We start from the raw sequence: 23,058 nt of genomic DNA, 5'->3' as shown, positions 1-23,058 counted from the left end.
AGCAGTATTATTTTTGGGGCAAGTTGCATCTGGCTTTTGGAATTGAATTTCTGCATACAAAATAAACAAAATGTAACTTTATTGTACTCAAAATGGTGCAAACACAACAACACACAACAACACTCAAACACAAACATTTGTGGCATCAATAAAAGGTATGTATTTATAGCTTTTTCTCTTTGTAACGTGACCTTGGGTTTTAGAAAGGCGCCCTCAAATAAAATGTATTATTATTATTTCCAGAGTTTAACAATCAACACCTGTGTTAAAATCTGAAATGCCCGTGGAGTTGATTTAAAATCTGCTCTGGCACATTTTTAGGAGTTGCTACTTAAAACAAGGAAAAAACAAACAGGAAAATAGGAAGATGAAAACCTTCAGTAACATGAGCAGAGATCATCAAGAGCCCGAAGGAAGACCACAAGAAGGGAGCAGAGTGTAGGCTCTTAGGGCAAAGCTGACAGTATCAGACAGTTCAGTTAGTCGATAGCAACACACACAGAAAGCACACATAGGATTGGTCACAGTCCAAAGGATGGTTTTCTTATCAGCACCTACACTGTAGCTTATCAGTAAATGATTTACTCAGATGGGCCACGATGATGGGTAATGATTTCCAGGTTTATGGTTAAAACTATGACGTATGCGTTCAGGCTAAATGAAACTAGGGGGCGTCTCCCATTTTGACCTCAGGACTTCCAGGCCATACTCAGAACAGATGTTACTGTATACTGTGCTAAGCTTGTTTCTGTGCTGCCATGATTAGTGCCTCTGTGCAGTCCAGCTTTGTCCAGCCACTGGTAGGATTTCTGGATGTCAGCCACCTCCTCTATCTGCCGGTGGTACATACCGTGCAGGGGCCTCTCCTTCCATGATGGTTCCTCCTCTTGGTCCTCTTCTTTCTTGGGTTTCTGCTGCCTGAGGTATTCAGTAAGCAGGGGGTTGGTTGTGGCCATCTTCCTTATGTACTCACAGATTTTCTTTGTTTTATCCTCTGATGATGGTTCTGACACTCACTAGTCCCTGGTTTCCTTCCGTCCTTCCACTTAGCGTACAGTCTTAGGGTGCTGGACTTGGGGTGAAACCCTCCAGCTCCAGGAGCATCCTGGTCTTGATGTCAGTTGCTTCTATCTCCTCCTTTGGCCAACTTATTAATCCAGCAGGGTACCTGATCACAAGCAGGGTATAGGTGTTTGATATCCTGGATTGCGTTCTTTCCATTCAGCTGACTCCTGAGGACTTGCCTGATCCTCTGCAGGTATTGGGTGATTGCGACTTTCCTAGCGGCCTCTTTATGGTTCCCATTTCTGACCACCTTCTCTTTGTTACCATCCGACTACGTTTCTCTCCGGTCATTCCAATGTTGTTGCTTATATCCTCATATCCTCGTGATGTGGATCAGTAAGTCGATGTCTCATTCACTCTTGGCATATGGCTTGATAACCCCTGCAGACACACACACACACACACACACACACACACACACACACACACACACACACACACACACACACACACACACACACACACACACACACGTTCTCCTTGTCCTCCTCTGTCTTCAGCCAACAGTAACTCAGCTTCCACCAGCGCCCTGTTGGCCAAAGCACCGCAGTGAGTTGTTGTTAACCTGCTATGGAAATCTCATTTTTAAATATTCTCATGAAAGTTGTCGATTTTGCCCATCGGTGCCCTGCTTAGCTCAACATCTCGAGCAATGGAATTCATTTTCTAAATTGTTTTTCTTCTCTTAAAAAAATGTACAAGATTATCTAAACAAACTGACACTTTAATGTCATTATTATTAATTAATTATTATTTTACAACTATAAGATCCTATAGTAAGTTTTGTACTGTTCTCATCTGAGACGGTATGTTCCATTCCTTTTTCAGAGGGCTGGAGAAATTGTGCACTGGAAAAGGTTAATGGACTTTCATTTTTAGCATTAATTAGTTTAAAACATTGATTGGTAAACGCTGCTGTTGTAGCTATATATTTAGCATGCATAAATTGTGTCCTGTTTGTGAAACTTGCAGCAGTTTTAGTATCTCTAACGTCATACCAATATAATGATTATCATTGCAATAACAGTGTTTGCACACAGGGTGGAGCTGAGCGACCAAGACAGATGAACCAATAGCTACTTCGCTTGTTGCCACAGATGCAGGCTGGATCTCTCGTCAGGATTCCTCTGATTCCTCAGCTCCTGCAGAACCACAAAATATGAACTGCATAGAGATATTTGATTTCCATCTTGTGTTCAAAGGATTTATTGAATATCACCATCAAAAGGGGCGTGTCCTTCCTGGGCTGGGAAGACAGGGTCAAGTTTATTTATGTAGCACATTTGCTAAACAATGTAAAATGCAACTAAAATAAGTGAAATGCACAACAATGATGCAATAAAATATAAAAGAGAAAGAATAATGCAATAAGTCAATTAAAAACAACAAAAACAACAACAACTAAGGCTGGTGAAACCAAAATGTTTTGCTGCTCAAAGTCAGACCATACGGAAGTGTTTCTGTTTTAAAAGTTCAGTGTGCAGAAAAAATGTTCTTAATTTTGCTGTTGTTTGAAGCAGGTAATGTATCTTAAGAATTTACTTGTGTATGTTCACGAGAATGCATGAGGCGTAGTATCAAGAGAGCTGTGGTATAAGACTGGATTTGACTGTGTCTGTTATTATATGCGTTTCTCAATTGTAACAACATCCTTGAGGATTTTGTGCCTACAAAATTATCTTTTTTTGTTTTTTAAAAATAAGACTCAAGTCAATATTTGCGTTTCAATGCAATTTAAACAGGAAATGTAATCAGTCTTGTACAACAGCATGCTCTCTTTTATTTCTCAAAAACTTTAATTAATAAAGCTAAAACTCTTAATAAATTTATTTTTTTATTATAAGAATGATCTTTATCAGTCAAATTGTTATTCATTAAAACTTACTACACTCACCGTTTTGTTAATTAGGTAAAATTACAGTAGATTAAGACAATCACACATATGTGTTTCAAACCTGCCATCATTGAGATGCACAGGTTGTCTTTATAGAGAGCTGAGGTTACACGTGGCATCATCTTGTGTTCTCTCTTCCATCTCCATTATTATCTGAATAATATTAAGGGAAAGGCTGACTTGTAAGTGAGGGAGGAGATAGGTAGGCCTATTGCGAACAGGCTTAACAGGTTAAACCTGTCATTACGTCGGAGTACTGCTGACGTATTGGTGGTAACATTTTGTTGTTGTTTTTCCTGAAATTAATACTCATAGTTTTCTAGATCAGACTAGGACCGAATGTAGGAAAATAAATCATTAACCCCACAGAGAAGTTGAAGTTGTAGTTTCTGCCATTGTTACTTTTAGATATTTTAAACTGAAAGGAGAGGCGCCACAAAGCACAGGCTTTAGCAACACTGCACGTAAGGCGTTCAGGACATCCAGTTTCACTTGCACAGCGCGCAGACGGCTCTCACACGTGTAATCTGCGCAACCACGATCCCCGCTCAGTTTCTAACCACAGCAGGTAAGACTGAAAATATTAAAGAGCTGCATGATTTTCAGAACTTTGTAAAAAAAATAATGTATGCGCTGGTTTTTGTTGTTGTGTGGAAGCATTGTGTTAAACTGACTTTAACACAATGCCCAGTAGGTTATTACTCCGACTTTTCATTTGAGCTTGTGGATACACTTTTTAAAAATATAACAAAAATGGTCTGTATTTATATAGCGCTTTACTAGTGCCTAAGGACCCCAAAGCGCTTTACATATCCAGTCATCCACCCATCCACTCACACACTGGTGATGGCAAGCTACATTGTAGCCACAGCCACCCTGGGGCGCACTGACAGAGGCGAGGCTGCCGGACACTGGCGCCACCGGGCCCTCTGACCACCACCAGTAGGCAACGAGTGAAGTGTCTTGCCCAAGCACACAACGACCGAGACTGTCCAAGCCGGGGCTTGAACCGGCAACCTTCACGATTACAATGCGAACGCCCAACTCTTGAGCCACGATCGCCCCAGCCCCAAAAGTACAAAGCGATACCTTAAGAAAGTGCAACGAGTACATCTGTGTTAAACTCATGATATTAGTGGAACGTTTGGCACAGTTTATAAGCTGGGTGTGTCTAATCCTTTTGACAGTTTTTTTTTTTGGCTGTTCCCCAATTCATTGGCTGCATTCTTCGAAAGCGGCACAGCAAACCATCCAGGCCAAAATTCGCCACTTTTCCAACCGTTTTTAATAACGGTGTTTTCGGCTGCGGCGCCCAGTGACAGCTGTGTCGGAATTTTCTTTAAATAATGCAGGGCCCTCCCCATGGTTCTCTCAACTGCTTAATTTAAACTCCAAATACCCAATCAAAGAGGAAGAAATTCATCCCAAACCCACTTTGTTGCAAAGCGACTGTCCAAGTTTGCCTACTTCATCTATTGACACTGGCACCACTGACTAACAATGAGCCGTGAGGTCATTCCCCAACTCTCTGTGAATGTTACTCATGGCTATTTATCAGTGATCATGACAATTTGTTTATTGTTTATTATTTATGATATTTAACTGAACTCACAGCCCATTGTTCACTCAGTAACATCAGCCTGTTTAATCTTCTGATTGTTTTCCATTTTTGGAAAAATTATTTTTCTCACCCAATAATTGATTCACTTTAGCCTTAATTTGAAGTGAAACATACAAAATGATCACATCTTTCTGGTTTATTTTTAGCTATCACTACATGATGTTGCCCAGACAGGTTAAATATATTAATATTTGTCTCTGAGACAATCATAGAGGTATAAAGTCTTATAGAAAAAAATAATGTACTGAAATGGAATATTTGAGACAACTGAGTTGAATTCAAATTCAAATCAAATTCAAATTTTATTTGTCACATACACAGTCATACACAGTACGATATGCAGTGAAATGCTTAGACAACTGCTCGTGACCTAAAGAAAAAAAGACTATGAATAGGATAGGAATTCCACCACTGGTCATTTTTTAAAAAGTATATTTCTCAGATGCATCACACCTATGAAACATCTCAATTTGCTCCGGTAAAAGTAAATCAAATGAGAGAAAGATTTTCAGTCAATCATACTCTCCACCATGGCTGTAGTTGCTACCAGAGCCGTTGAAAGGAACAGTTACAAAACCCCCAAAAATGTTAGCTCACCACTTTATGATGGTTTTTTATTATTTGTTTGTGTGTTTCAAATAGGCTTCTTGGATTAAAGATAACAAGATTTGAACTATGAACCCCAGACTAACACAAAGCCAGCAGAGAACAATCTGCGCTCAGCTGAGAAGATTCAAACTAAAGCTGCTGTACAAGGCCAGCATCCACGGCTTCACCGGTGCAGCATTTCACCAAAGATGTGACAATCGCTCTCCCACTGTGTCTGTGGGCTACAACAACTCTGGTTTTGTGTTTGGAGGCTACACCAAACAACCTTTTAGTCAGTCTGGACAGTACGTGAATGATGATCAGGCTTTTCTTTTTACATTTAATGGTGAAAACCTCATCAAATATCCAGTTACTAATCCTACATATGCAGTGAGAATGATAGCTAACTCTGGGCCTTATTTTGGAGAAACACTGGTTCTTGTCAATGGAAGCCAAGCAGTAACGTACAGCAATCCAGGAAATTATTACAACTTCCCTGCTACAGAGATGCATGGCAATGATCTCAACATGACTGAGTGTGAAGTCTACGAAGTGGAGGGTAAGTTGTAAAAAAAAATCATGTTGTTTTTTTTAGATGTTGCAGTTGATAAATTTCTTATATAATAACAGAACTAGTAGTTCACTAAAACTGTACTACATTAATATTTTTGGATTTGGGCACCAATTTAAAATCACAAATAAACTTACTGGTTTCTTTAACAGGAACCACTGAACTTGAAAGGGCATGGAGGACTGTAATCTGGGAATCTGAGTAAGTTTAAGGAAGAAACCATCCTGCTTGGTCTATTAACATTCCTCGGTTGTGCACAATATCCTTTCTACATTAAATGTAAAGTATACTATTGAATACTTAGCATGATATGGTATACTAAATATTTTAGATTTTGACAGAATCCATGCAAAATATGGAATATGTGTAACTGCAGCTGCTTCTGTCAAAGAAGTAATATTAGGAAAAATGATTTTACTACTACGACTTCTTCTAAAATGGGAAAAGTTCTTTATTTCCTTGTTTTGTACAGGAAGAGGACGGAGCTGATTGAGTACATTAAAAGCTACAAACCCACAGTCAGCTCTGTGACCCAGCCTCGGGTTTTGCTCATTGGACCAGTTGGAGCTGGAAAGTCCAGCTTCTTTAACTCTGTCAGCTCTGTATTCAGAGGCCACGTCACCAACCAAGCTATAGCAGGCTCCTCCTCCACCAGCCTCACCACACAGGTCTGTGTCTGCTGTCTGATGATTTCCACTTATTGTGACTGATTTCAGTGGTCTGTCACTCATTCTCATTGTACTGTAAACAGTTTCGCTCCTACTCTGTGAAAGCTGGGCGTGAAGGGAAACCTCTGCCAATAATCTTGTGTGATACCATGGGACTGGAGGAGACCAAAGGGGCGGGGCTTGACATAGACGATCTGAGCAGCATCCTCAAAGGTCACCTGCCAGACCGTTATCAGGTGCTACATTATATCAGCGGGACACTGAATGTATGAAACACTGATTTGTCAGCAGTCGACTCAAACTGTGTCTCTGTTTCTCCTCAACTGTGTTATTTAGTTCAACCCTTCAGCTCCTCTGCATCCTGAGGCCCACGGCTATCGCACATCTCCTGGACTCAAGGACAAGATCCACTGTGTGGCCTATGTTATTGATGCTTCCAAGGTCTCCATCATGCCCACAGGGCTGGAGGAGAAGCTGGATGCTATCCGCAAAAAGGTCAACCTAATTGGTCAGTAGAGTTGAGTCAACAAGGTTCCTGATAGCGTTATTGCGGCTTCCCACTTCCCACTGTGACAAAGAGAAAGACACATCCACACTCACACTCTCTCTTACACAAACTCACAGACACACACACACACACAATGTTGATTTATTCACCTGTGTATTTTTGAAGTTTTGTGTTCCAGGTGCAGCATGTTTGTTTTCTTACAGGCGCGGCACTTGGCGATACATCGTGCATCCTTTTATCACACACCCCCCTCCCTTTTTTCCCTGTCTGTCCTGCTTTAGACATTGTCACACTGTATACGACATATTATGTAATAACTGAAATAACACAAATAGATATGAATAAATAAACAGATAAAATAAACGCCTGAACAAGAGGAGCATTTAGATAATTTAGAGATCTGATCTTGAAAAAGCAAAATGTGAAGCACAACACTGCATTCAGATCATTATTATGATTGCAAAAGCTGCCAGATAGGTCAGGATTTAAAGGAGAGAAAAAGCCAATGCTCCCCAAACAATACCTACCTAATTATCAGCCTGTTAAGATGAATGAATGCAAATCATTCAAAACCTGTATTTATCAATGCAAAGAAACATCTCAAATGTTGAAATTTGTCAAATTCTTTTTTTATTCAATAAACAAAAAATATAAAATTGCTAGCAGGCTAGTTTAGCAGCTGGACTTAAACCGTGTTTTTTGTGATTCATGCTGATGTGATTTGAAGGAAGCAGGTCCTCAAATCTCATCTGAATGTTACCATGTGTTTATCCAAAACCTACATAAACACCTGTGAAGATGCCCGTTCCATAACATCACACAATATCATGATCTCTGTATGACATAGATCATGATGTCAATGATTTCAGTAAAACTGGTCACACTACAGAACAATTTCCTCTTCAACACTATTCATCTTAATTTCATCATGATGCAATTCATTATAAAGCCAGGGACAGAGGTAGCAGCAATATTTTGGAACATGATCAGTTACAATAACTGGACAAAGAATATGTGGAAATTATTTAATGGAAAAACTTTTAAAGATCTTCATAAAGACTAGAGAACTATTGCTCAGAACCACTTAAAAAAGATAAATATGAAAAAATAGTGAGTGACTCAAGACTCTTGCACAGTGCTGTGATTATTCCAGATACATGATCTTCAGATACTGAAACCTCATTATAAAAACCTAAGGTATTTTACCAGTCATCTTTCTGGTTTGTTTCCAGGTATTCCTCAGCTGGTCCTCCTCACTAAAGTAGATGAAGCCTGCCCACTGGTGAAAGAGGATGTGAGAAATGTTTATAAGAGTGGCTACATTAAGGACGTTGTACGTGCTTTTTATTTTTTTTACTGCTATTGTGGTTAATAATAATAATAATAATAATAATAATAATAATAATAATAATAATAATAATAATAATAATAATAGTAGTTTTCCTGTGTTGTGTCATACAGGTTCAGGAGGTCGGCTCTCGGCTCGGTGTGCCGTTGTCCTGTGTTGTTCCGGTGAAGAACTACAGCGAGGAGTTGGAGTTGGATATGAATTGTGACATCCTGTTGCTCAGCGCTGTCATTCAGATGTTTCGCTTTGTTGATGATTACTTTGATGAGCTCAGTGACCGAATGAGCAGCATGCAAACCACAGAGCGGAATGAAGTTAAGAAGCAGCTGTACCAACCCGAGTAGCTGATGAATTATGTCTGAAAATGGTTTGTTTACAGCAAAAAAAAAAAAAAAAAAACTTCGTTTATTCATCATCAGTGCAAACAGTTGAAGTTTCTAATGGCCCTGGGATTTGGTGTTGTTTCTGATTTATTGATTCTTCTTCATTATTGTGACTTTTGAGTTCCTTGTTATCATACTGGATTGTGAGTTTTGAGTGACATCACCACGTTTACAGTTTTATTCTGATCATCTTTGAGTTTTGCTTGCTCTCTGTATGACTGCCTTGATTACCTTTTTGTGTGTCTCATAATGAATGTGTCTTATTACCCTCCTGTCTTGGTCCACGCTCAGTCATTCAGTAAATCCAGGAAAGTTGATTCTGTTTCTGTTTGGATTGCTGCTTTATACCTTTTTGAATTTAGTCTATTTTGGAGTTTTGAATCAGCCACAACAAAGGCTCGGCTCTTTCTGAACATTCTGCCTCCATTGTCCTGTATTTGGGTCCTCATTTGCATAATCATAACAAAGCTTTAGTATTCTGTCATTTCAGACACTTTACCCTCACATCAAACTCTGTAGTAATGATACACTAATGAGTAATGGGTTTTTCCTTCAATTAATCATTTTTCAGTTGTTATCATGCCTACTATATTTATATTAGACTGGATGCCTTCATGTAAATGTGACAATTAAATGATTGGTAAAAGTAGAATTTTAAAAAGAAAACATAAAAAAATTCAGGATGTTGGCTTTATAAAATAATTACAGTTATGCATTTTGATAATTATACGTCTTTCATAAATTTGCAGTTCTACACCAACACAGTGGATTTTCAAGCAATTAAGATGTGATTGGAGTGCAGACTTTCAGCTTTATTTAAGCATTTTTACACAAACTATTACATTAACAGCTTATGAATTAGAGCCGTTTTTAAACACACAAAAATTCCCATTTTCAGAGGCACAAAATTAATTGGACTAGTCAGGATTATTTTAAACATGGGGATTGTTTTTAACACTTGGATGAAATCAGTCAATGACTGTCTGAAGACTAGAATCTTTTTATTTTTATTACCAAATGCTCATTCCTCTTTTGAGATATTCTACCAGCCCTTTACTGCTTGTCTGGGGGTCTCTCTCTGTATTCAGTTTTATATTTAATAACTGAAATGCTGACACTGTAAGAAAATTATACAGTGTCAGAGGAGAGGATTAATGTTAATATTACATAGATAAAATGACTATTTTGCTGCAATGGCAACATGTGAAGCAGGCAGTTATTATTATTATTATTTTCTTCACTCATTCAGACAGATGGCCAAATTCCCTCACTTGGTTCTTCCATCAGTTTTGCAGTCCTGGAAGTCAGTAAGCTCCACTCTGCCACCTGCTGGAAAAGGAATATTGCATTTTTTTTTCTACTTGCTTCAGCTGTGTTGCTTAGCTCTAGTGTGCATCCTACTATGGAAAGAGGGGGACTGGGATAATCATCTAGGCAATACCATTGATTGGGGAGGACAGGGTCTGGCATATGGAGCTGAAAGGAAAGGAGGCAGCGCTCTTTGAAGACCCTAAACTCTTGCTGGGCCAAGATGTTGTTCATCAAGACTTCCTGCTGACACTGGAGCTCCTGCAGAGCCAAAAAGGAGCAATATTCATGAATTAGGATGAGCATGAAGGAGAGGACAAAATCAAGCATAAACAAGTAACCCTTTTTCAATTACTGACTTTATTTGAACGTTAGAGCAGAGACAGAACATAGCTGTGTGGAAAACTAGTTGGAGCTGGTCCAATGAGTTCTTTAACTCTGTCAGCTGTGTATTCGGAGGTCACATCAACAATCAGGCCATTTTTGGTTCCACCACCCCAGCCTTACCACACAGGTTTGTGTCTGTTGTCTAATGATTTCCAGTCACTGTGATTCATTTCAGTGATCCACGTTTTGGGGTGTAGCCAATAATTTTGCTCTTACTTAGTGAAAGGTACGCATGAAGGGAAACCTCTGCCCATAATTCTTTTATACCATGGGACTAGAGGAGAGCAAAGAGGTGGGAATTGACATTGATGACCTCACCATCATTCCCAAAGGTCACCTGCCAGACTTTTATCAGGTAATGCATTTCATCAGCAAGACACTGAATATATGAATTCTGGGCTCCATACCTTACAGCCTCAACACCAGTCACACACTTAGTCAACAACAGACAAAAAGGACAAGATAGGCTTTCCTGAATCTGAGACGCTTCCCTGCCAGTGTTGGGAAAGTTACTTTGAAAAAGTAACTAGTTACTAGTTACTTCTTCAAAAAAAAGTACCTGAGTTAGTAACTGAGTTACAAGATTCAAAAAATAATTAATTACTTGAAAAGTAACTATTGCGTTGCTTTAAAAAAAAAAAAAAAGTTTAACCCTCTGGGGTCCAGGGTATAATTGGCCATTTTAATTTTATTTGCCTTGTTTGGTATCATCTTTTTCAGCACAACCTCACATGTCTGAATTTACAGTTACATTTTGACATACTGTATTAACACAATTGATCTAAAATCAGACAAAAAAAACATAAAATCAGAGTAGAAAAAGTTATATTTTTTACTGTAACAACCACAAACATGTTTAATGAATCATATTTCATAACTTTAAATGCAAATATACATTTTCAATTTTAAAACCGTATGCACACGTTTTGGAAACAAAGTTATTTGCAGCCATTTACCTTTTACCTTGATTTTTCTTAAAATAACCATTTCAAACTATTTACATAACAATCAGGTGTTCTGCATTCAATAAAATGCCACACAAATTATTTGTGCCACTCCAAAAACATAATTTCTGTCCACTATAAAGGAGAACATCACAGCCTGATACCTGCAGGTCTGACAGCAGGTGTATCACTCCTGTTTTATACCTGGAGACAGCAGCCACCTCATTGTTCTGACAGACAGCACAAAACTATCCACAACACTACACAAGACAAGACATTAACTACACACTCCAAACACGCTATAGGTCACAAATCTCTCACATCTCAAAACTCGCTCTCGCTCTCTCTCGCCGTCACTCCTGAAACTTCCTCCTCTTCCTAAACAACCAAATGTCATGTTGCCATATAATTTTTTGATTGGTCAACATGGTGCATTTTTCCATTTTTCAACACAATTTAAAAACTGGTATATATCACCTTGTAACTTTGTCATCTTGATGTGGTCGTGTGATTCACTTACCATGACTACTTTATTCTTACTCAGTCAAACAGCAGCACTCATACGCAGTGTTGGGTAAGTTACTTTAAATTAGTAACTTAGTTACATTACTAGTTACTTCTATCAAAAGTAACTCAGTTACTTCAAGTTACTCGTTACTTTCAAAGTAACTAGTTACTAGGGAAAGTAACTTTGGTTTTACTCAGAATTCTCTTGTTGACCGCCGCCATGATTCTAGCCTACATCACAGCGACATGTGTGCTTTTTACATCCAACACAAAAACTGCAGTCGTGGTGCTTTCGATTGTACTCAGAAGTCGGAAATTCTGCCTTCTGAATAGGAAGATGTAGGCAACACCAGACTGCAGATGAGCTGCATACAGAGCTGGACTGGGACAGAAAATTGTCCCGGGCATTTTGACTAGAGACCGGCCCGCCATTATAGGAAAAATCATAAAGCCTTTGAATGAAAACAAACGCTGTTGTGACAGTGATGTACACTGTTTTGATGGTATATATGTATCAATCTATCAATCGTTTGTTGTAAGACTCAGATAATTATTTTTTAAAAGCAAAACATTTTAAATGAGAATAAGAAAGAAAAGTATTTCTTTGTGCCCCCCTTTCCCTGTTAATGCCCTACCTGGCCCCCCAGCAACACTTTGCTAGACCCGCCCCTGCACAGTTACCAGCTGTCAGCTACATAGAAAAAGGATCCTGGTGTTATTTGTCTCTCAGAAACAGTTCATAACTTCCCTTCAACTCATTCCTGTCACCTAAAAGGTAAACCTGTTTCTCCATCACAGCTCTGATGATTCAGTAAGGACGTCTCCTGGTTTCATCTTCATGTTTCCCTCTCACCACATATACAAACCGATATCATGACCAGCAGCTTTACAGCTGTGGCTCCAGCAAACATCAGCTGATACTAGAAATTAATATTAAATAAAATCTAACAACAGCTGATCAAGCTTAAACGTGCTGCTGTTGTTTAGCGCGACAAATCGCGTTCCTTTTCACCTCAATACGAAACGCACAATATTTTCTCTGAAAATGGGACATTCCGTTTTTTAGGGCACGGTTGGCAACTCTAATAATTAACCTTATGAACTATGAACAAAATAAAGTTCAACATCAGTAACATCATAGCACCCACCCAGCTGTATAGAAACTCCGTCATGCTAGCTAGTACGCAGTACGGAAAAAAGTCAGCACAACGAAAATAAACTCCACCTAAACTTGGTTCATATCTGACCCAGATAGACTGAAGGTCATAACTTATTACCTGAAGTTCAGTTCTCCTGACACTCGGACCAGCGGCCGTTTCGGGTCTCTCCTCTTGCCTCCCCTTTCCCTCATCCACCTGCTGGCCTCCACCACTTGCTAATGTTACTGAATCTGTGGAAGCTCCGCGATAGCCACCACACGAAGTAACGAATAACACCTGGGATTTAGATTGGTTTTGGCATAATAACTAGTTACCATGCTCGTTACCACAATAATAACGTAGTTACTGTAACACGTTACTTAATAACGCGTTAGTCCCAGCACTGCTCATACGATTGTTTTGCCCCCTTAGCAACACGTGTTGTGCCAAAAAGTGATCGTATGCCAGAAAGTGACTGCCGTCCGCGGGAGCGTGCGCAGCTGCATAAAGCTGTAGCGCCCAGATTACTTGGAGCTACTTCTGTGCAACTGATATAAGATGCCGTAAGCTGAACACAGCTTCAACCGTCTGTTTGTTAAAAAATAGTAACGGACTGCATTTTCTTGTTAGTAACGGTAACAGCGTTGTAACGATAGAAATAGTAATTAATTAGATTACTCGTTACTGAAAAACGTAACGCCGTTAGTAACGCTGTTACTTGTAACGCCATTATTCCCATCACTGTTCCCCACCCACCTAAACTACCTCATAACTGGGCAATAGCACTTCCCTCACCTGAATGTTCCACTGCCTAAAGCCTGTGTGCAATCTAGAATCCCCAAAGCACAGACTGGACATCCAGATGTTGACGAATACACAGGATAGCTTGCCCAAGGCAACACACACCAACCCTATGAACATACAATAATACAGATAATACAAAGAAAATAGGAGGTGTGCTCTCCCATCCTGACGTTCTGGGGTCTATCACTGAGGAAGTCCAATATCCAGTTGCACAGTGAGCTGCTGAGTCCTAAGTTGCTTAGTTTTTTAACCAGTTTGTGGGGTTGAACTGTGTTGAAGGTGGGGCTTAAGTCCACAAACAGCATTCTCACATAAGTGTTACTATTGTCCAGATGTGTGAGGGTTGTGTGAAGAGCTGTTATTGTGGCATCGTCTGTCGACCTGTTTGCCTTGTATGCAAACTGGTATGGATTGAGGTCTGCAGGAATGACAGCCTTAATGTGTGACATGATGAGTTTCTAAATACAATTGGTGATTATGGGCATTAAAGGAATTGGATGACAGTCATTCAAGCAGCTCACTGTGTTCTTCTTGGGCACTCGAATGATGGAGGCTGACTTAAAGCAGGATGGTACTACAGACTATAGCAGTGAGAGGTTGAAGATGAAAGGCGAAAACCTCTGCTAATTGGTCTGCACATGCTTTAAGCACTCTTCCTACTACTCTGTTAGGACCAGCTGCTTTGGACTCTGTGCAGTGTGGTTCTGACCTGATGCTGTTCCAGCTGAATGGGGGCATTGTCCCCCTCTGAAACAGGTGCTGATGTCCCTGTTTTGTTGGTCAAAGGCAGAGAACTCATTTAGAGTGTCAGGTAAGGTGATGTGCAGAGAGTTTGTTTGTGTGCAATTGTGTTTGTAGCCTGTGAGTCTCTTGATCCCCTGCCACATGTTTCTGGAGTTGTTTGTGCTAAAATGTTCCCCTGAGGCACTGTTTGTATTTGCACTTGGCTTTGTTTATGCCCTTTAGCAGAGATTTGAAGGCATTGTCACATGCTCTTAGTAGGGCTTGCACTTCTTTGTTGAGCCATGGCTTCTGGTTCAGGAAGACTTTATGAGTTTTTGTTGTTGTTGCACTCTCAGTACAGAAGTTGATGTATGAGAGTACGGCAGATGTGTGGCCCTCCAAGTCTGTTCTTTCTGCAAATATACCCCAAACCGTGTTGTCAAAACAGTCCTGTATGGCTGTCGTGGATTCCTCCCACATAGCAAAATTGGTATGGCCCGCATCTGACCCGCATCTGACCCACACAGTGTGCTTACACATGGCCCACATACCGCAAAGAATGATGGCCCTTTGGTGGCCCAGATCTGGTTTGCCAGAGGTGACCCACACATGGGCCATCACAAGGCCAGTTGCAGACACCCCTGTGCTGGCCAAGAACAGTTTCAGCTCTGGCCCCAGATGTCAGCCTAATGTGTACCTTAATTAAGCCCATATCTGGATGACATATGTCTTATCATGCCAGAAGTCAGCCAGCAGTGCTGGCTTGATACCAGATCTGGGCCAGACCTGTCTGCTATGTGGGCTAATGTTTTCACAGACAATCTGAGTATGGACCGTGGACACCACCACAACCATACATGAAGCCACGACAGCCCTACAGGTTTGGGGTATATTTGCAGAAGGAACATACTTGGAGGGCCACACATCTGCCGTACCGCCATTTCCTCTCTAGCTTACGAGTTATCTGTTCTAAGATTTGAGAGTTATACCTGGGAGTCAAGTTCTTCTGATTTGTGGCTTTCTTTTCAAAGGAGCTACGGTATCCATGGACGTATATAGTGGGGAAAAAAATTATTAACAAGATAATCAACATCTGTGGGAGTGGGATTCAGGTAGCTGTTCTGCACTGCGTTGGTACAGGGCATTAAAGATGATAACAGTGGGTGAACTTTATCCTTTAACTTAGTTACAGTCCATTCAGAAAGACATCTACTGGGATGAAGTCTACTTCTCACTGCTGTGTAATCAATCATTGTAAATTTAAATGTTAACAGGAAATGATCAGACAAGAGAGGGTATTTAGGAAACACTGTTAAATGTTTTGATGCATGCTCAATCATCCAGGTAAGTAAATCCCCAAAAGTTGGGTGACTTCTTCAGTCTCAGCAGACTGCAGGTTTTTTCACTTACTACTATGAATCCCAAGCTAGTAAGAGTCAAGTGGCAGCTGCTGTACAAGGCCAGCATCCATGGTTTCAGTGGTTCAGTATTTCAGTATCTTACCAAAGATGTCACAAATATACTCCCACTGTGTCTGTGAGCTACAATAACTCTGATTTTGTTTTTGGAGGCTACACCAAACAACCTTTTAGTCAGTCTGAACCATACGTGAATGATGATCAGGCTTTTCTTTTTACCTTCAATGATAAATAGCTCCTTAAAAATCCAGTTACTGGTCCTGGAAATGCAGTGAGAATGATATCTAACTGTGGGCCTTAATTTGGATAAGCACTGGTTCTTGTCCACAAAAGCATCAGTAGTGTACAGCAATCCAGGAAATTATTACAACTTCCCCTCTGCAGAGATGTGTGGCAATGACCTCAACCTGATTGAGTGTGAAGTCACATTATCATTAGTCAATGAGCTGCGAAGTAACTTCAAAATGAGCACATTTGAAATGGTCTTTAAAATATCAGTGTCATGCACATAATTGACAGGGAACTTTCTCCAGCTTTGTCACAAACTTTCACAGACCAAACAGCAAGACTGATACAATACAGAAGTCCAGGTGTTCAGTAGGGCTGCCACAAATAGGGATGGGTATCGTTTAGGTTTTATCCGATACCGGTGCCAAATCGGTACTTTTGAAACGGTGCCGGTGCTCAAACCGGTGCTTAAAGAATGGAGAACACAAACTTTGTCCAAAAACCTCTCATGTTTAACTGTTTTCCACTTTTTCTTTGGTCATTTTAGCCTTTTTGGCCAAGGTGAAAGGAGTATCTGCCATCAAACAAGAAGACAGCCGCATGTAACTATGATGATGTTTGCTAGTTCACCTTACATGCATTAATGTAATAACGTGGTTAGCCTACTCAACGTAAATTACACACGAACAACATTAAGCTACTCACGCAGAGAAGAACGACTGCTGCTGCCATCATCATCCTCATCATTTCTGCTACACTGGCAGGGCTAGGGGCCAGGACTCTCCTCTTCGGGTTTTTGGGGGATGTTGCTAAATCCGGGTCCAATAACAGGCACCACACCCGCAGTAGATGTGCTCGGTGTGAAGTCTCGCAGCAAGCTATCAAATACGCCGCATTTCTCGGCTTTTAAAAAAAAACGCTATGCGTCGCCAGGTGTTTCATCGGATTTGAGGTGTTACCTCCTTTGACAGTATCACAGTATCACCTTAAAACACTTGTTGCAGGCTGCTGAGTTTGCATATTTTGCTGTGAAGTACAGCCAGACTTTTGACCGCTTCGCTTTGGGCATTTTTAATCTGTAGCTCTGCTCTAAAAGAACGTACGTACCTGGACCCGCCTACTATCCTCGGAAACGTAAAATGATTGGCTAGAAGTGTATAACAGCTCAGGAAAAAAAAGCACCGAAATAAAGCACCGAAATGTGCGCTGCTTTTCGGTCTGGTTACTACCGTTTATGTCAGAACCGGACACCGGTACCCATCCCTAGCCACAAACGATTATTTTGATAGTCGACTAGTCACTGATTATTTTTGCAATTAGTCGACTAATCAGATCATCATCCATTGGACGTAAAACTACAGCTTATTACACCAGCATGCATCTGCTCTTATATAACTATCATTAGCTTACAGCTTGAAGTGTTTAAGGTATGTGCTAACTAAAAATAAAGACAATTATTAAATTTTAATTAAATGTGCAGATTGTTTCGGCGGAGTTTAATAAACTCAGCCGATTTACTCAGGAACAAATAAAATACTGAAAAAAACAAACAAAAACATTTTTAAGTTATCTAAGTGACTTATATATTGTAGCGGGTCAGGGCTGTTCGGGGTTCTGTTTGTCTATGTTGCCATAGTGACGGGTGACGCCCTCTCGCTGCGACGGTGTGTCCTTCCGGGGTCAGAGGGCGCCCTGTGTGTTGTTGTTGTTGCTGCGCTGAGCAGTTAGCTAGCGGCAGTGTTCTTCTGCAAATGTTAATAAACGGCTGTGCTCCCTGGCTAGCTCACGGGAAGCAAGACCAAACAATACCTCCGTCTCCTCCTTGTCTGAGCTCACCACAATATCATGTTTAAACTGAGTAGCGAAAGACGGCGGTGGGTTTGAAAATGATTTGCCAGGAGTCCGCTGCTCTCATGGGCTCTAGTGAGCCTTGAACCCCGGCTTGCTATCGAGCTAGTGGGTAACAGATGTCTCCGAAAACGCCGGAGCGCTTTTGAAAATATGTGGTGTCTTGATAAACTGAACAGATTAATGGCAGCTGGCATCCTTGTACATGCAGTGCTGCCATCTTCTGTTTCAGTCCGTTATTACACTTAAATCCTACTACTTATTCCTGCATCTTTTGGGATCTTACAAAACTTCAAACGACACGTCGACTATTAAATTAGTCGTCGACAATTTTGATAGTCGACGTAATCATGACTAGTCGACTAATCGTGGCAGCCCTAGTGTTCAGTGAGCTTTTGTTTTCTCTTGTTTCACAACATTGAAGCATTTTCTCCAGTTGAAACACCAACTGACCCCCAGTAAGAGGACAGTACTCGTCTAATGAGGCTGAAAAATAAGATTATTTGACGAGTTGGGCAGAAATCATTAGGAGCACAGATGAAGACCACAAGAAAGAGCAAAGGATAGGCTCTTATGGCAAAGCTGACTCTCTCCAATAGTCCAAACAGTCAGTTTCTATACCTTCTCCCTCACAGAGAGAATTATGACCTTGTTTTCTGCTTGGCCTCCACCTAAGGATTTACATCCCTGATAAGCAGAAGGAGTCCCACTATCTGTTTACAGTTTTTCTCGATTGCTTAAACACTATAACCAGGCCTCTAAACTAAAATTTCAAAACCGTAACGCTACTGTTCAAAAAGCTCACCCATTTCCCTGAACTATAAACACTATTCCCTGCTTTGACACATGACTCAAATTTGGTGAACTGTTACTGCAAAACTCTACACACAAATCCCTACATTTTACAGTGCTTACACCATGTAGCCATTTAGAAAGCACTAGCATGCAATAATGTTAACTTAAGTCAGCATAGCTTGAGCTCAATTAGCACACAATTAACCAGGTGGAAACACTAGGAGTCAAAATTTAGCACACACCAATCAGAACCTGCGATAGATAGATAAAAGGGCCAAAGTCAGCTCATTCAGGTTTGAAACAATGGATCCAAAGAGATGCAAAGGAAGAGGACGTGGTGGAGAAAGAGGACGTGGTGAAGGAGGTGGAGAACGACGGCGACAAGGAAGGGGAAGAGCAAGGGCAAGAAGACAGTCAGTCTCGGATGAAATTCGAGCCACTTTAGTTCACCATGTCCTTGTCCATGGGATGACTATGAGGGAGGCTGGGCAACGAGTACAACCAAATTTGAGTCGCTTCACTGTTGCCTCCATCATCAGAACCTTCAGGGAGGAAAACAGGTAGGTGTACTTGCAGTAAGACTGCTTTGTACAGTAACGTTTAAGTTACTGAACTTATGTGTCTTGAGTTTCAGTATGTTTCCATTATTTGCCTGTAAAATGAATGTGTGACAGTTACAGTAATGAGTGCTTCTATTTTTGTAGGACACAGAGACGACCACCTGGTGGAGGCAGGTTAAGGCTTTTGTCGGAGGAGCAAGAGAGGGAACTTGTAAACATGGTAATTGCAAATAATGTAATCCGCCTGCAAGAGATTCAAAGGAGAGTGATTGAGGATGATCATCTTTTTCGAGGCATAAATGCCATCAGCCTCTCCACAATTGACCGAAAGAATCAATTCCGGATGAAACAGGCATACCGAGTCCCTTTCAAACGAAACTCTGACAGAGTGAAAAACCAACGTGTGGAATATGTTCAGGTATGAGTTTTGATACTGTATAAAGTATTGTGTACCATCACAGCATGGCAGTTTATGCTGCCATTTCAGCACTCTTGAACTGTGGTTCAGGGTACCGATTGACTCTACTGTGTTATGTGTTTTGCAGAGAATCTTTGAGATTGAAGGACGGCCTGTTCCCCATGAAATAATCTTTGTGGATGAGGCAGGTTTTAACCTGACCAAAAGAAGGAAAAGGGGGAGGAACATAATTGGCCATCGGGCTATTGTAAATGTCCCTGGTCAGCGTGGGGGGAATGTCACTATGTGCGCAGCCATCAGCCAACGAGGGGTACTCCACCGCCATGGGGTACTAGGACCCTATAACACTATGCTTCTCCTTGCTTTTCTTGATGGTTTAAGACAACATATGTTCCAGCTGGACTACAGGGAACCAGCACAGCCAGAGCAGCCTCACTACGTTGTTGTGTGGGATAACGTCAGCTTCCATCGCACTGCTCTGGTTCATGACTGGTTTACCAATAACCCAAGGTTTTCTAATATCTTTCTGCCTGCATACTCTCCCTTTCTAAACCCGATAGAGGAGTTATTTTCGGCATGGCGGTGGAAAGTGTATGGCCGAGAACCTTATGTCCGTGTTCACCTCCTTCAGGCCATGGAAGAGGCCTGCCTAGACATATCAGTAGATGTATGCCAGGGGTGGATCAGGCATGCAAGAGGATTTTACCCCCGCTGCCTGGCTGGGGCCAATATAGCCTGTGATGTGGATGAGATTCTCTGGCCTGACCCAGACCAAAGACAAGATGCTGAGGTGGGATAATGTTTCTGGTGTGTGTTGTACTGTATAGTACATGAATGACAATGTGCCACTGTACATACATTGGTTGCGTCTTTTGTGTTTATCATGTGACAAGGGTTTTGAAGGGGAGAACCATAAGCAACCTATTTGTTTTGGAACTATTGTTTTGAATTAATTGTACCAGTGTGCAAAACTCTGTTGTAGTGTGTGTCTTTTTGAGGGCTTGTGTTTGATGTCTGAGGGCAAAGTTTGGTTTTTCAGCAGGAGTGAATAGTTTTGGGTGTAGAGCTTCATTTTGACCTGGAAATAGGATGTTTGGGAAATTGAGTGAGATGTTATGGATTTGTGTTTACTGTTGTGAGGATATGAGGCGTAGTTTCAAGAAATGTGTTTTAGCAATCGAGAAAAACTGTAACGTCTCCCATTATAATGGCCTCACTGTGTTAACATTCCCCATGTATGTAAACTAGTGGCAGGAGTGCTCTTACTATAGTAAAGTGAGAAAGTGATATTACTATAACCAGAGATGGGCAGTAACGCGTTACTTGTAACGCGTTACTGTAATCTGATTACTTTTTTCAAGTAACGCGTAAAGTAAGGGATTACTATTGCAAAATGGTAATTAGATTACCGTTACTTTCCCGTAGTAACGCTGCATTACTGCGTTACTAAAAACGTCACGACAGTGACGTAAGCGAGTGCGCCGTTCGTGACAACAGCTGTGTGCAGATCAACAATGGATCACATATCGATTGTGGGAGAGAGTATGAGCGTGCAGCGTTTAAAGCGTGGAAGTACTGACCTTACTTTGAGTTTGATTCCATAAAAAGTGACAAAAACATTAGCGTCCATTGTGCGTGAGAAGAAAACTTCTTTATACAGCGAAAAAAAAACCTAAACTTCCAAGCAAGCACCGAGTGCGCTACAACGTAATGGGAAATTCACAGAGAAACTCGCGGATTCTTCAACTGACCGCGGCACACCTGCACCAGGGTAAACCTCCGCCTACCGCAGTCCTGCTTTACAGGTGAAAATAGAGCAACAGGACCGCTGAGTCTTTGACTTTATTTATTTTCTGCTGTGTTTTACTTGCATCTATTTGAAAGAGTGAGTGTAAACACAAAAAATATTTTATTTTATGTGCTGGAATGTGTAGAAAATAGGTTTAAATGTTAAACTAATTTATTCCAGTCAGAGAATGTTGCATATAATTAAATTTTTGCTTGATGCATAAAGTTAAAAGATTAAAACTGATAAAACAAGTTAAAAAAAGAGACTTTTCCATTTGATTACATTTTGTATGATGGATTATGCAGAAAAAGTAGAATTGGGCTGAAAGATCTATCGCTTTATCACCTCTTCAGGTTGTAAATCGGGTTTTTAAAAAGTAACTAAGTAATTAATTACTGTTGAAAATAAGTAATCAGTAAAGTAACAGGATTACTCTTTTGGGGAGGTAATCAGTAATTAGTTACTGATTACTTTTTTCAAGTAACTTGACCAACACGGACTATAATGTGATATGATTAAATATGTGATCAATACATGAAAAAAGAAATCTGCCACCACAGTGTTTATTGCTCAAAAAACAGAACACACAAGCAAAGCCAATAATGCCTAATCTGCACTTTATTTATTCATCATCTTTCTTAATAGCAGGTAAATGCTCCTTTTCACTGTTTACACTGTTTCCTGGCAGAGAATAAACATTTGGCCCTGGATCAGGTTAAGCTGCTTCTTAGTAGTGTTGACTATAAGTTTTGGCCTACAATTTTCTCGTAATAAGAAAAAAGTCAACATTCACATATCGATAATCACTTATGTTTCAGTGTTAACATTTAAAAAATGGGTTTGTTTTAAAACTTTTGTTTGTGTGATTTTAACATTTCTGTGAAAGCTTTAACAACAACAAAACGCTGCACATAGCTAAAGTAAGTAATCTTGTTTCTTAATGAAATTGATAAAATATAATTCTGAATGCAACACAAATGTGATTCAGAAATATGTTATCAAAGGTTTTGACATTCATTCAGTGCTTTAAGTTTTTTCTTTCACAGCATAAAAGTGAAATTTGCGTGTTTCAGTCATCCTCACCCTGCACAGACGGCCTTCCTCGTGTTACACAGCATTACCCAGTGCACCGTTCTCTCTTCCATCTCCATTACTGCTTTGAATAAAGTCATCACAAAGGTTAACTTGGAGCTGGAGCAATTTGGGCTTCTCCGCTCTTATAGTTTTCTTATTGTTGATTTTTACTCTTTGGGGAGAATTCTTGTTGAATTAATTAATAATGATCAAATGCTCTAACACTCACCTCCTTTTGAGCAAGTCGCTGTTTAATCAATCTAATTATGTTAATGTGGTTTACTTCACTCTATCACTCTATCTTCATACTATCACTAGTATGAAGAACAATGACCCCTCATAAAACATAAGCAAAAGTATACATTATTTATGATGTGTGCCACCTAGGTTTGTTTTATATGTGTTTTAAACTGAAAAGCCAGCGGACACAGTGTTTTATTTTGAAATCCAGCGTGTTCCAGTCTGAGACT

At 40.3% G+C, this 23,058-nt stretch overlaps 2 protein-coding genes across 3 annotated transcripts; both read left to right on the top strand.

Annotated features, from left to right (window-relative positions):
- Positions 1-3,204: 3,204 nt before the first annotated feature.
- LOC113007132 (interferon-induced protein 44-like) lies at positions 3,205-8,963 on the top strand. Of its 2 annotated transcripts, none has more exons than XM_026143569.2 (8): positions 3,205-3,527; positions 5,223-5,727; positions 5,892-5,940; positions 6,212-6,407; positions 6,491-6,643; positions 6,744-6,915; positions 8,148-8,248; positions 8,377-8,963. In XM_026143569.2, exons 2-8 carry the CDS (start codon positions 5,256-5,258, stop codon positions 8,605-8,607), a joined length of 1,374 nt encoding a protein of 457 aa, XP_025999354.2. In that variant the 5' UTR covers positions 3,205-3,527; positions 5,223-5,255; the 3' UTR covers positions 8,608-8,963. The 2 variants fall into 2 exon arrangements, with proteins under 2 accessions (XP_025999354.2, XP_080146194.1); XM_080290068.1 differs by having other exon boundaries at positions 8,354-8,963.
- Positions 8,964-18,911: 9,948 nt separating this feature from the next.
- LOC145420644 (uncharacterized) lies at positions 18,912-20,921 on the top strand. The gene is made up of 3 exons (XM_080290066.1): positions 18,912-19,307; positions 19,452-19,725; positions 19,853-20,921. Exons 1-3 carry the CDS (start codon positions 19,051-19,053, stop codon positions 20,522-20,524), a joined length of 1,203 nt encoding a protein of 400 aa, XP_080146192.1. The 5' UTR covers positions 18,912-19,050; the 3' UTR covers positions 20,525-20,921.
- The last annotated feature ends 2,137 nt before the right edge of the window (positions 20,922-23,058 follow it).

The sequence above is a fragment of the Astatotilapia calliptera genome, chromosome 15 (assembly GCF_964374335.1).
Source record: "Astatotilapia calliptera chromosome 15, fAstCal68.1, whole genome shotgun sequence".
Lineage (NCBI taxonomy): Eukaryota > Metazoa > Chordata > Actinopteri > Cichliformes > Cichlidae > Astatotilapia > Astatotilapia calliptera.
This window is presented reverse-complemented; position numbering and strand designations above follow the sequence as displayed.

Bases quoted from the DNA above. Each gene is read 5' to 3' on its own strand.
- LOC113007132 (XM_026143569.2), top strand. From the start codon at position 5,256: ATGAACCCCAGACTAACACAAAGCCAGCAGAGAACAATCTGCGCTCAG. The intron at 6,644-6,743 runs GTGCTACATTAT...TGTGTTATTTAG, and splicing joins ACCTGCCAGACCGTTATCAG to TTCAACCCTTCAGCTCCTCT. The intron at 8,249-8,376 runs GTACGTGCTTTT...TGTGTCATACAG, and splicing joins GTGGCTACATTAAGGACGTT to GTTCAGGAGGTCGGCTCTCG.
- LOC145420644 (XM_080290066.1), top strand. From the start codon at position 19,051: ATGGATCCAAAGAGATGCAAAGGAAGAGGACGTGGTGGAGAAAGAGGA. The intron at 19,308-19,451 runs GTAGGTGTACTT...CTATTTTTGTAG, and splicing joins ACCTTCAGGGAGGAAAACAG to GACACAGAGACGACCACCTG. The intron at 19,726-19,852 runs GTATGAGTTTTG...TGTGTTTTGCAG, and splicing joins AACGTGTGGAATATGTTCAG to AGAATCTTTGAGATTGAAGG.